At 44.2% G+C, this 13,835-nt stretch overlaps 1 protein-coding gene across 1 annotated transcript; it reads left to right on the top strand.

The window, feature by feature from the left end:
* Positions 1 to 286: 286 nt before the first annotated feature.
* si:dkey-39a18.1 (uncharacterized protein LOC557637 homolog) lies at positions 287 to 5,476 on the top strand. Its single transcript, XM_027002239.2, has 6 exons — positions 287 to 1,494; positions 2,010 to 2,070; positions 2,225 to 2,345; positions 2,597 to 2,787; positions 2,954 to 3,058; positions 4,043 to 5,476. The coding sequence occupies exons 2-6, from the start codon at positions 2,024 to 2,026 to the stop codon at positions 4,680 to 4,682; spliced, it is 1,104 nt and encodes a 367-aa protein (XP_026858040.2). The 5' UTR covers positions 287 to 1,494; positions 2,010 to 2,023; the 3' UTR covers positions 4,683 to 5,476.
* Positions 5,477 to 13,835: the final 8,359 nt, after the last annotated feature.

The raw sequence follows: 13,835 nt of genomic DNA, 5'->3' as shown, positions 1-13,835 counted from the left end.
CAGACTAGTTTTTCAGGTAGTATAGCTGAAATTGGTGCCCGACCTACAACAGGCATAGATAAAGCTCCATAGATCTAGATGCGAGATTGTATGTTGTGTGTGATGGTAAGATACATTCTAAGGTATGAACAGCCCATTAAAAAGGTCACTTTCTGCTTTCATTCAGAATCAAATGTCTATTCTAGCAGACTCATCTGTCTTGGTGAAATCTTAGGATTATTTTTGTACGATATTTTGAGCGAGCCTTCAGATATGCTACTGCTGTCAAGGTCCAGTCAGCCTTTGTGTCCTGCCAGTGGGCAGAGGCTTGAGGTTAAGAGGGCCATTGTTAATTTGATTGGATGGAGCCTGATTCATGTTTTTTAAGGCACTGAAGTCCAGATGCTTTTTTTTGTCTTCCTAAGTGTGAGCTCCACTAGGCCACGCCCCCTCCGTTGCAACTTGTCCAACCCATTATTACAATTTCTTTTAGACTTATTAGTTTCTTTTACACAATTACAGAAGACCATGAGGTAAATTATGAATAATGGTGGTGAAATAGTGATAGAATTTACATAAGTTCTGGTAATGTAATGTGCAGCCTACTGGATTAGAGAGATTTGTCAGCCATATGAATATTTTTTTCTTCCCCCTTCCCTTCTCCATAACCCAGAAATTGCTTTTGGTCCTGTGCAAAAAGTGAAACATCCTACTACCTTCATCTTGGAACAGGGAAAGGAATTACTTACAATCAATAATGCATTTAAAACACTCACTTTAGTTCTATGTTTAACTCCTGTGGTGGCTTTGTTTCTGAAGACCCATGCATGCTGATTGCCTAACAGGAAGCTAACTGAACTGTGTACACCCTGTTCTGTCTGTCTGTGTGCACGAGGGAGAGGCTAAGGTAATGATTGCTGTGGGTGGAATTTGTGATGGTAGCAGTGTATTACTCTGCTCTGTGGGAGACTGCAGCAATGGAGCTCACTCTACAGAGGGAGGCGTGGCCCCGTTGATAGCTCACCCAGCCAGCTATGCAGAGGGAGGCGTGGCCCCGTTGATAGCCCAACCAGCATTCCCTCCCAGCCGGCTCTGCAGCAACATGCCTAATGTTTCACCTCCAAACAGTGTTTCGGCAGCACATAATCCAGTCAGCTAAGCCCTCGCACAACTCCTAAGATTTCACGTGCATCTCATGATCTGTATCTGGAATTTCTGAGCTTTTAAAATGACAATTGGGCAAATACCCCATTAAACAAAAATGAAAACTTTTATGGCCATTCCAGTTATGTGGCTACATAGTATATTACTTAAATTACTTGCTTAAAAAGAGCAAATCATGGAGCAAGTGGGAGTTTCTCAATAGCTCTGTGTGGGGTCTTACATGAGATTTTCCAACCAATCAGGATCCAGAAGGTCTGTTGGTTCAAACTGGTCATGTAGGGAGGTCAGAGTAATGTCCACGCTTCACCACAAAAGACTGTCTGGCAAAGGGGAAAGCAGCGCAGGGACCAGGTATGTTTTGCAGGACTGTCCTGTTAGTTCTGCTGTGAGTTTTAAGCAGTCAGGCCACTACTTTCTGTGAGACTCGGAAAAGGAGTAAGTAAGAAAATGGCATCATAACTAACATTTTGTGCCTTTTGATTTTGTTTGGCTCTGAATTTGTTTGGCTCCTTTCTCTCCGTGTACAGTAAGATTTGAAAGGAAAAGAGTTCATGGCGTGATCAAGAGCAGGCATACGGTGTCTTATTTCATGGTGGATTGTACGTTGGATTAATTTCTGTTTGACCATGGGATTTGGTAAAAAAAAAAGTTCTGGATATGTAATGGACAAATTATCAGCACAGCAGCTTATTTTTTGCTCAGCGCAGCTTTGAATCAATGCAACAATTACCCATCTATATGCTAATACATTCCCATACAAATTGAATACTAGAAGTCATGCTGGTTATTGTAATCGAGAAATTATTGCTCAAGAAAACTAACTATATAAATATGGGTTTCTAAGATGATGCTTTCCTTCATGTAAGGTGAGAGGAGGAGAATGGGCACCACAGATAAACACACTGTCATGGATGAGTCTGGGGACTGGTAAGAGTCATAAGCTTCACTTACTATCCATTATCTGTAAAAAGATAAGGAAATCAGTAGTGCTTCTAAATAGCAAAAATATCTGACTGCTTTAAGTGATTAGCGTTCAAAATGTAGTAGTAAATTACTACAGCCTGTTTGCCTTGTGAACTAGGCCTGCTGAGCTACACTTCCATAAAATACGCCATGGAAGGGTGAGAAAAAGTTGGCAGTCTGGTGAGGTTTCTCCAGTACCGTCCTTCTACTCCGAGCCTGCTTCAGTCTGGAAGCGCAGGGTAACTCCAGAGAGGATGCAGTGACTCAGGTCTACAGCATTATTAAATAGGTGCCTGTAAATGTGTAGTTCTACATGGCATCAACTATTACTGATACTTATGCCTAGCCATGACATGAAACACAGTGTAATTACAATGGAAGTGAATTAATAATATATCCTGGCTGTGTAGAATATTCACTTTATAAGAAGGATGTGAGGAATATATTCTCTGTTGGGTTGGTTTATTTAACCGTGTCATGTGATCTGGAGGATGTGACTGGCAGGCCACGCCCTCTTGTTAGAGGGCCTCATGAGGAGGATGAGGAGGACACTCAAAGTTTGAAGAGCCTGCCAACTGTGATGAACACATTAGCCTTTGACCCTAAGGTCAAAAAGTCACATAGACTGTCCAGGGGACAAGTCATCACTGAACTCAGCCTTCCACCACTTGTCACTTCAAGGTAATGAGTCAATTCAGCACAATACATCATATCTCATGTCCCAGTGTCTCAGCATAACTTCAACCGAAAATGACTTTTCAGATTATTTTTGACAATGTTGATAAAGAAAGAACATGGGAAGTATATGGCTACTGTTTAAAAGCCACGTGATGCAATGCTTCCACAGATGTACTCTGGCTGTAAAAGGTTCTGCATATACTAGAGTTAGGGACTTCCTCCCTGCCGTCAAATCGAAGAGTGTGGAGAGGCCGCCATGCCGAGCTTGGCACAGGTATGCCAGCGTTTACAGACCTGAAGATGATCCATGAAAGTGGTACCACACAAGCTGAACACCTCTATCCCTCCCGTTGATCAAATATGGCCCCACTTTATTACAAACAGTTACATACACCAGCGCTTTTCTATTGTTCAGTAACTTCCTCGTTTGCCCAGAAGGGAGAAAATTCCTCCTCTCTTTTCAGCTGGAAACACCCCCTGCTGTCACACCCTGAGTGCCCCTCCCCCCAGGCTGAACTTCACTTTGTGTTTAAGAACCTTCTTTCATTAAATTTCTCAAGTGCAAGCGAGAAAAAGCTCGGCTGATATCTCACCCGGCAGACACACGCGAGTCATTTTCGGCTCGCTGATGATTCAAAGCCCGGTTAGTCTCGCCACAGCGTGTGAGTGCGAGCTCACTGGAGGAGTGGCAGAGATGGAGGAGCGCGGGTGGAGTGCTCGGGAAAATGGCTGAGAGAGAGAAGCTGCAGCGTGGAGAGGACGGAACAGGGAAGGCGAGCGAGGCTCGTGGATTTCCATAGCTATCAGCTCCCACAGCCGCACTAATAAGACGGAATTAAAGTGGCTCGGTAAAATGAAATGAAACACAGCAACGCAAACACTGAGAGGCCGAGTTAGTAAAGTGTGAGATGAGGGTGGGACCTGCAAAGCCTTTGAAATGGCTTCTGTTTGCCTGAAAGGCAAAAGACCAGTCACCAGTAGTAACAGACTACTTAGAGTTGCTTAAAAAGTGCATTCCAAGTCAAGCTCTGACAGTGTAACTGGGATTGCTAAAATTAACACTCAACATACTTTACTTCTTTATTGCAAACAAAAAAAAAAATCACCTAAAAATGGCAATCGGCACAACATTCTAGTGTGAAGTGTTTCATATATTCCAAAGACAATCTGTTGTAGTATGGAAATTCCTATTTTATGTGCATCGGTCTTTTCTTGCTTTTCTTAATTCTTTCTTGTTTTTTGCATGTTGTCTTTAAAGGCCAGATAATCCCTATACTGGTCTCAGTCAACACCCTCACACAGTGGGTCATCCCTCGAATGCCCCTGCCTGGGAGAATGACCATTCAGGAAAGATGGCAGTTACCGGAGGAAGCTGCCCGTATCAGCCTTTAGCCCTGCGACCCCGCATGTCCCTGGCGCCCCGCATCACCCCTCAGAGAGTAGTGGTACAGACCATCCACCCTATTACTCCCAGCACTATGGAAGAGACCAAGAAGACTGGGGGAGCCCACCAACCCTTGAGGCCTGTGCTGACCACCTCCCAGGAGCCAAAGCACGGAGCTCTGCAGCGTCTGCTGGACGAGGGCTATCTACCCCGGGTGGGGGACCCTCACCTGCTGGAACCATTCTCCGGCTTCCAGGAGCACCTGTGCCGCCAACTCCTGAACTCGCCGCTGCCATGCGGCGCAGCTCTGTCGAGGAGCCGTCCTCCTTTTCTCCTGTGGCCCGCTGACCACCTTCACGCGGGGGCAGCTCTGCCTGAGCCCCAGGCTCGGGGCACTTCGCGAACCGTGGAGCTTTGCAATTCCCGGGGGAGGCGGCTTCCAAGGATCACCATGACCTGTCCCACACCTTCACCCAAACACCTGCACCACTCAGGCAGGAGGCACATGGCATGAGTAGAGGCAGGTCACTGGTAGATAATTACACCTTCCTTTGTGTAGTGACCTAGATATGTTAATCAAGTTACCCCTGAGATTAAAGCATCTTAAATTTTCTCTCCCCTGCACCAGTTATGTGGGGAAAGCAAAGCAATGAATAATCATGCAACTCCACACACAGAAGCATTAAAACTGTGTGTCCGAGTTCCACCCACTTGTTTGGGGAATTTGTGATCGAAGTAACAAAGAGCGGCAAGTGAGTGCTCCACTGAGAGGGCCCGGGGTGGCCTCGCGCCTCCAAGCCTCTCCTAGGTAGCACGCTCCTGCAGCCCCGGCTGGTCCCTCAACTGTGTCGCTACAGGAGCCTTCAAGGCTGCAGTGTGTTGCAGTCAATACCAAACACGACTGTAGTTGTTTTTCTCTCTTCTCCCAGCACTGTCGATACTGCCTGTTGAGTCAGGTCCAACATACCGACCCACCCAGGGGCTGATGATATAACCAGTGTGTACAGTGGACGGCCTGTTCATGACACCAGTGCACTGGAGATTTTATTTCTGACCAAGGCTTTCTAATGAGCCTGGAACATACTTTCAATTGTCATGTTGAGAAAATTATCAAAATTATATAAATTGTCATGCTGGTGATTACTAGTTGCAAATACACTATTCATAAATATGCTGAGCTCTGTAGTAAGTCATTGTCTAATTGTGTGTTATTTACACTGATAAAATTGGAGATTATGGGGTTTGTTTATTTTGTGGTGTTGTTTTTTTTGTTTAGATTTTGACGTTTTGCTCTGTGAGTAAATAAAAGTGCAGTCTAATGGCTTCATTCTTCTGATGCTGACAAAATTGTCTCTTTTGGCTGTGACATTGACACTATCAGATTTATCTGTAGTCAGTGGCTAAACTGAGTTTTTAATAACTGGACAATGGCACAGGTGCTGGTTTGGCTCTGCACAAGTCCAGCTTATTAGACTTGAAAAGCTACATTTCAGTGTTCAGACACTCAAAATGGCTCTGAAGATGTTTTGCATTGTTGCAAGTCTCACGAAGTCTGCATGTTTTGTAAAACTCAACCACTGGCTGCACAGTGTAGCTCTCTGTAGAGGCCTGACGAATTGCAAGATTCGCTGCCTGACATGGTGCTGACGTGCAGACTCCCTGTGGTGCAGGATGCTAGTTAAAGTCTTACCTCTTAACTTTGTTTCAGGTCAGAGGCAGGCATGCCTGCTAAGACAAGGCATCCATCACACTGCAGCCCTGACTGCTGATATGTATCCTTGCACAACAAGGTAAACTTGTCTCAACTGGGAAACATAAAAGCAGCGCGCCAGGCTGAGCAGAGTGAATGAGGAAGCACGACACGGCCCAGCAGAGGGCAGAAACCGCGCCCTCCTCGGGGGCCACTCATTGCTGCTTCTCATTAAGGCCCATTGTCTGCGATTCTCAGTGTTACATATGGTCCTCTGCCACAACCTCCAGGCACAAGCAGACAAACACACCACAGTGAGAGGCCTCCGTAGCGCAGGCCTGACCCAGGGGCCTCTGACTCAGAATGTGTGCCTTTTCCCCCTCCCTGCTGTGATCCTGTGGACTGTGTGTGTGTGACCCCTGGTTTCACGCTCTGGTTATCTGGTGAGGCATTACCTAGTGCAGCTCTGGCCACTGGGCTCTGTGCTGCCTGCCTCCTGCCCAAGCAAGACATCACCCTCACTCCTGCAGAGAGCTGACACTGCATACACTGCAAGCAAGACATCACCCTCACCGCTGCAGAGAGCTGACACTGCATACACTGCAAGCAAGACATCACCCTCACCGCTGCAGAGAGCTGACACTGCATACACTGCAAGCAAGACATCACCCTCACCGCTGCAGAGAGCTGACACTGCATACACTGCAAGCAAGACATCACCCTCACCGCTGCAGAGAGCTGACACTGCATACACTGCAAGCAAGACATCACCCTCACCGCTGCAGAGAGCTGACACTGCATACACTGCAGACAAGACATCACCCTCACTCCTGCAGAGAGCTGACACTGCATACACTGCAAGCACTGCATAACAACTCCCAAAATAACTGGCGAGGAGATATAAAAATGTGCAGACTATTGACAGATTATAATATGAATTTCAATAGAGATTTATCATCATAACACTGGTCATAATCCAGAAGCAGACTCAGTTATTGATTCTCAACACATTAATATGGCAAACACCACTGTGCTCTGCACATGCCTGTATGAATGGAAATCTGCAACAAGTTGGACTACGTATTATGTCTGCAGATAAGAATTTTAGGCCAGTATTTCCATTGGTTGAAATGATTCCTAGTACCTCTACCACTACGGATATTCCTGTAGAGAATTCCTATAAATAAGGCTTAAATATGTATGTTTTTAAAAGGTTGATAAGTGCTGTTCTTGTATATTGCAGTAGTGAAGATGCAGCTGAACTAGTTCACCACTAGGAGTCGCCATCTAACCTGCTGGCCTCTCTTTGGCTCTTTGCAGATTTAAACTGTGTAACGTCAGCACCACAAGGTGGCAGCATAACCAAGTCACGACGTCTGTATATTTCGTTCATAGTTTTGGATAAATGTTAATAAAGCACATTACTGAATACCAGATTTAAATGCCTTAGTGTCCCCAGTGTCCCTACTAAGCCAAGTGTGTTGTAAGCTACAAACTGTGCTTGCTTCATGGAAAAGGGCTAACTGTGGTGTCTGAGACAAATCACTGCCTGACAGTTTCAGATTTCAGAGGCCACTGCCAACAGAAATGCCATCTCAGCATAGAGCACATGTTGGATAGAGGCCCTTATCTGCTCCGACAGTTAGTGAAGGATCACTTACAATTGTAGAAATACGTGATCTCTGTGCTTTTAATCTGCATCATGACATCCTGGAAGAAATGTGTAATACCAAGGAACAAATGCTTACTTATAGTTCAAGTGGTTGAGAAGCTCAGTGAAACACCTGCAATCAGGATGTAGCAAAAAAAGACTTTTTAAGTAGTAATTTTCACAACATTTACAGTATGCTAATTACTATATATCAGTATATATATATATATATATATATATATATATATATATATATATATATATATATATATATATATATATATATATATATAAGAGGTGGGGCATCAGAAAGGTCACTGTGTCTAAACCGATTCTGAGATGTGCAGAATCTCTTGAATCAGGCACATCTTGTGCTAAGAGAAGTTTTTCTGCTGAATAAATTCAGATGGATTTCCTTAATGACTCCCCTTAAATAAATCAGTAAATAATATTTCTCAGATATTCTCAATTAATATTACATTATCTCAGCATTGCACAGCCTTGGACCAAGTCAACTAAATTAATAATTTTAATGGATTAATGTGGAGGTCGTGTGTTAATTCACTAAACTCAATGCTAAATGCAAAAGCTCCATTCTGTGTGTGTCTTAGACTTGGCCATCAGTGTTGGCCATAATGTAAAAGTAGCTCAAAGAGCTTATATAAGATGAAAATATAAGAACAAATAACTTTTAATAGGACATAAGGATGAAAGGAATCTCTGTGCACACAGACCAAAACAGATCTCTCACATATTCCCCTTCACGGGAGTTTGAGTATGTTTATAGGTTGTTTGAGAGGCTATTAGTGTGTGACACACCACCACTACACATGATAATGTGTTGATCCCATGCGTGTGTGTGTGTGTGTGTGTGTGTGTGTGAGAGTGTATATGAAACTTTTCATCAAGGCTTTCAACATTAGTCTATTCTGCTGTGTGTTTAATGATAACACCTTCTCTGTTTTCGAAGACACACACACACACACACACACACACACACACACACACACACACACACACACACACACACACACACACACACACACACACACACACAGAGAACACCTGTTCAGAGGATGCGACATCATACGGACACGAATCTCTCTGAGGGAGTAGCAGTTTCTAATTTGCACATGCTAAGATCTTCCAACATGTCAATACGACAGTGGAATTCTCTATATATAACTGCAAGCGCAGCAACACCACTAATGACTCCCTCAGTTCTCAGTAAGAGTCTAGTTTTTGAGGATAACGTCATTGTTATTTCTATTACTAGAAGTGCAGGACATATTTAAAAATGCCAAAGGAACTCTGGCTCTTTCCAGTGGCTCCTTCTTCTTCTGCTCTTTTTTGCTTCATCTTCTCCTAAAGCATTGCTATAGAGATCTGTGCAACCACTCTGCGGGACTGTAGTCACTGTAATTTGGCAGAGTGTTTCTCACCTCAGGTGCACAGTAAGCAACAACCACCACCGTGAGGGATGAGATTCAACTACTACTCATTTCCTGAATGGCATCAGGAGCCCAGCATTAGGTGGTAGGTCTTATAGTTAAGATGGAATACTATATCCTGCTAAAGCCACTGATGTCCCAGTGTGCATCTCCCTGTCTCTGCTGGGACCATGGCAGAATCCAGCTCTCTTGATCCCAGGCTTTGTTTTCCATATTAGGCATTTGATCTGCACCAAACTGCAGCCATGGGATAAAGCCGTTCACATTTGAACCATTCTTGGGCAGGGCATGCTGCAAGCAGATATATACAGTATGTCTCAGTTTGCATGCCTGACTGAAATCACACTGATGACATGCAAACTTTAATCCTTGGCCCTAATAAGGTTGTGGCCTCCTTTGCTAATGCCTCACCATAAAATAGGATGAAGAGTAGATGGCCAAGGCCAGCCAGCCCTCACCCTGTGAATCAGCCATATAATAAGTGCTGCACAGACTGTCTGACCTGTCTGTCCTTTGGAGAATGCAGACAAAGTGCACAAACAGCTGCTGGTGTTGTCACACACAAATGCTCCTGCAGGGAGACGCACAGGTAGAGGGGTTAGAGGAAGCACGGTGAGCCCAGCAGCGCAGCCTCGTGGACCGCAAACAGGAAGCTTGGGTTGACCGGACGTCTGGGTCTCAAGAAGAACCACAAGCGTTCACGCCACAAAAATACAGCCGTTTCCCAGTATGCCACCCACTGCTTGTGGATTATGTAATCTCAGACATAAAAAAAAAAGGCCTTTCAAAAATGCACGTTTGAGTCCCCTCTGTTGGGGTGAAACCCAAGCTCTTGTGAGGGGTGAGGGGGTTCGTTTGGCTTTGGTTCTCCGGGGGTCCATATTTGGAGCCCGTGTCATGCAGTTCGTTTCATGGTAGCCTTTGCCAAGACAGCGAGGGACCCAGTAGCCCTGCCCATGTCAGCAGATGGCAGGAGCTTGTCTTAAAACGGCTGAACCCTCTGCCACTTCTGCACCAACACGGTGCTCCTGAGGCTACTGCGAGCCGCCAGAGCCGTTTATTTCAGGCCCCCAATTTAAATGCAGGCTAGCTGATTTCCACTCTGTGAATTTGACTTAGCACCAGCCCAAAATACCCATCCTAAATAGCAGTATGTTACAGGCCGGCTGAGGTGTCCTGGCTTAATTAGCATCAGCATGAGAGGTGGGATCACATGTGCCTGGCAAAGCAGACACTCCTCATGACCTTTCATGACCTCTCATAAACAAATCATTTGAACTATTTACGCGACTGAGTGTATAGGAAAAAACAGGCTACCTCTAAGGGTCAACAAAGACATCCTTATCTAAAGATAATGTTGAGTTTCCTTGTCAGCTGGAAGGTTTTACAGTGTTATGACTGTCACTACAGCACACACAACCTCTGCTAACTTTTGTTACAGCTGCCTGGTTGGCCTTTGTGTCTCTGGGCCTGTTATCTAAGTCTGTTCATTTGTGGGGCCTGCTCTGGTAGCCTTCTAGAGCTGCATAACTAACTCATATTAATTGGTTGCACTGTCAGACTGTTTCCATCACCATAAACAGTCTGCCCACAGCTTCTTACGTTCATGTACTCTGTCCAAATATTTCAGCAGTGGGAAGGAGAGCATTTCAGGTACGTTTCACCTGGCCTCATTTTAGGAGTGTTTCTCGCTGAGGACACATGAAGCATAAAATGAAAACAATCAGGTCTGAGAGACAAAAACAACTAAACATGTTGCCATGATGTTGCAAATATCTCATATACATTTCACCAGTTTTTTTTATGTGTCTCTAATACTGAAATCCCTCAATTCCAGCAGCAGAAATGCTAATGGGATCATTTCTCATGCCTCCAGATAAATGGACATTAAGGAGGGGGTGCCTAGAAACCCAGAGAGCCAGGATGTAAGAGCGCAGAACACAGATTGCTTTTTTTTTTTGTCTTTGGCTTTTTCTGATCCCATATTTGGTAGGATCTATCAGATATCACATACAAGACAACAAGGACTCATAAATATTTAATGTAAAGAACAAATGGGTCATTTTAGTGACGAAAAACCTCCCTACACTCCCAGAGGAAAATAGAAGAGCCTCAGAAGCTAACTGAGTAACATGGGGAAAATCTCCAAGATGAGCGCAGGCCTAGTTATTTCTCTCTGCACTGCATGAACTGGGAACAAAACCTTCACCTTCTCTTGTGACTTTCAAACATGGAGATGCCAATCTGTCCTTATAGCACAACAAGACTTTGAACTGTTGAATCAACAGCAAAAGGTTCTAGGTGCAGTATACTATGCTCGGCCCTGATCAGTGTCTAGACAAAGGCTGTGCTGCTGGTCTCCTGTGCAACCTCTTTGCCATAATCAGTAAGTGGATACATGCAGGGAATTACTCTTGTGTGTGTGTCTGCGTGTGTGTGTGTGTGTGTGTGTGTGTGTGTGTATGTGAGAGACGGGGGGGGGGTTGCTAGTAGGAGGCAGCTTGCCTGTGCAGAGGTAAGCTAATCTAGCCCTAGCCCTAAAGACAGCCCCTGCACCCAGAATAAAAGACCTGGTGTGTCCGCGGGGAGGTCAGGGGACAGCTGGGCGGCTTTAGCACGCTGTCTCGCCATGCTGTGCAATGGCTGCCAAAAATAAAGTGATTTGTTTCTGGAGGTTAAGTTGGCCCTCTGTTAATACATGTGCAGGGGGCAGGAGGAGGGTCCACTAGCTAAAACAGCAGGTGAAAACGGTCTTCTTTTTTAAAACTGGATCACCTGTGCCCCTGCACCCTCTCCAAAAGACATCTATTGGCGATGGGGGGAATTGGTTTCTGGGAACTGCGCAGTATTCGTGGAGTGAGACGGGAAGGCACATGGGAATGGAACTCAGAATGCAGTTCAGTGCAATGGAGACAATTTCCCAGCTGATCTCTACAGTCTGGAAAAGAAGTCAATGGAGTGACATAGTTATTGACCTTCAGGGGCTGACAAGCCAATCTATCATGAACTCCAGCCAAACTTCCATATAATAATAATACTTTCAAAACCTTTACCAGTCACTACAGTGTGACTAACACACTTTATTAATGAAAGAAAGAAGGCGTGCTACACAGAGGAGGGAGCATATGTGCGACAGTGTGGTCTCAATAAGCAAGCAGTTCGAAAGTGTGTGATCATAAGAAATATTGTCTGACTAACTGGTATCAACTGAAGGGTTCTGTACTATAATTACAAATGGAAATCCACTCCATATATCACTTCTAGTTTATAAGTGAAGAAATGCTTGTGTTTTGTGACTTTTAATGAGTGGATTATTTTGAGTCTTCACCTGGAGTACCAAGTGTAAACTGGTGATGTCGGAGAAGTAGCATGTATGGGACAAGGCCTGGTCCTGTTTGAGAGAAAACTCAGGACATGATGTTCAGGGATCCATCTGTGCCATGAGAATGATACATTCTTATCCAAACACACACACACACGCACACACTCACACATATGCGCACACACACACACACACACACACACACACACACACACACACACACACACACACACACACACACACACACATGCATCGTTATCTAACCCAAGACCCCAAGTATTAATATTTTCACTGCTTTAGCAGCACAGATGGACCCAGATAGCATGGTGTTGGAGTAAGATACAGACCATACCAACTTGTGGGCTATTTTTGTACATGATAACTGAAAGAAATAAAGGCATTTACTGATGACAACAGATGCAGGTAACTTACTCCAGGCTTTGAATTATGCAGCTATAAATAACTCTATCAGAACCCAGATTCCTTAGTAGTAAAAACTGCAGGCTTTAGCTATTTTTCTGAGCATTTCAAAGCAAGAATCCTAATTACTCAGAGGGAGAGCAGCTAGTTATCATTTAATGAGGTAAGTTAAGTAGCAGAGAGAGAAAAGAAGTGGGTTTGTGAATGAATAAGAGGTGAAGAGCATGTCTTTGGCTCCAGTGAGGTAGGAGTAAACCTTCCAGTCTTCTTTCACAATATCTTACATTTGCTTTGGCTAAAAAGGGTCTAGCGTAGAGGAACAATTATCACTCTGCCTCAAAATGACTGTCATGACCCCTACTGCCTCTCGTGGACATCATAGAAACATCCAAAGGGGTTGCCAGTAACCTTTGCCTGGGCCTTTTGTATTTGTCTTGCACTGCAGGTTATACAAGGTGTCGCACAAACTACTGCTGGTTATCATGCACCCTCACTGCTGTTTCTGGATCAGCCATTGAATGACCAGATGTCCTGCTAAACACAGGCTTCTACCAGGCTTTATTTGTTTAAGGTCTACAGTTAAAAAAGAATAATGCAGTGCTTTGAATGGGGAGCTTCTAATGACATGAAGACTTTTTTTTTTGTTATGGTTAGTTAAATGTTCTTGAACATAAGTCTCATGTGGAATCATAGGTTAATTCAGGAACATTTAACTAACAACAACAAAAAAAAAAACAAACAAACAAAAAAACCCACAACCCTAAACTGAAATAAATCACACAAACAATTTTTATATAAAGGTTTTCATCCACTCAGTAATCAGGGTCCATTGTCCAAAGGCTAGCCACCAAACCATATCACAGGTCTTCCTGACAGTGAAAGTGATGAAGTGGCCGATAACAGCCAAAGGAAAACAGAAAGGCATTATGGGATGTCTATATTGACTGTTGCTCATTCAAGGATTCTGTGATAAGTAGCAGCTACCAGTGGTTGTCAATGGTAACACTATCCGTAGTTGCCATGATCATAAAAAGTATGGTTACTACAATAGAGTTAAATTTAGGGCTTGAAAGGTAAATCTAAAAGAATTCATCTATTTATATACAGCCTATGCTGGCAGGAGCTTGCTTTAA

The sequence above is a fragment of the Electrophorus electricus genome, chromosome 7 (assembly GCF_013358815.1).
Source record: "Electrophorus electricus isolate fEleEle1 chromosome 7, fEleEle1.pri, whole genome shotgun sequence".
In the NCBI taxonomy this organism is placed as follows: domain Eukaryota; kingdom Metazoa; phylum Chordata; class Actinopteri; order Gymnotiformes; family Gymnotidae; genus Electrophorus; species Electrophorus electricus.
Note: the sequence above shows the minus strand (reverse complement) of the source record. Positions and strands in the feature narration are given on the sequence as shown.

Excerpts from the sequence above, each read along its gene's own strand:
- si:dkey-39a18.1 (XM_027002239.2), top strand. The coding sequence starts at position 2,024 with ATGGGCACCACAGATAAACACACTGTCATGGATGAGTCTGGGGACTG. Across the intron at positions 2,788-2,953 it reads CCACCACTTGTCACTTCAAG|ATGTACTCTGGCTGTAAAAG; the intron begins GTAATGAGTCAA and ends ATGCTTCCACAG. Across the intron at positions 3,059-4,042 it reads CCATGCCGAGCTTGGCACAG|GCCAGATAATCCCTATACTG; the intron begins GTATGCCAGCGT and ends TTGTCTTTAAAG.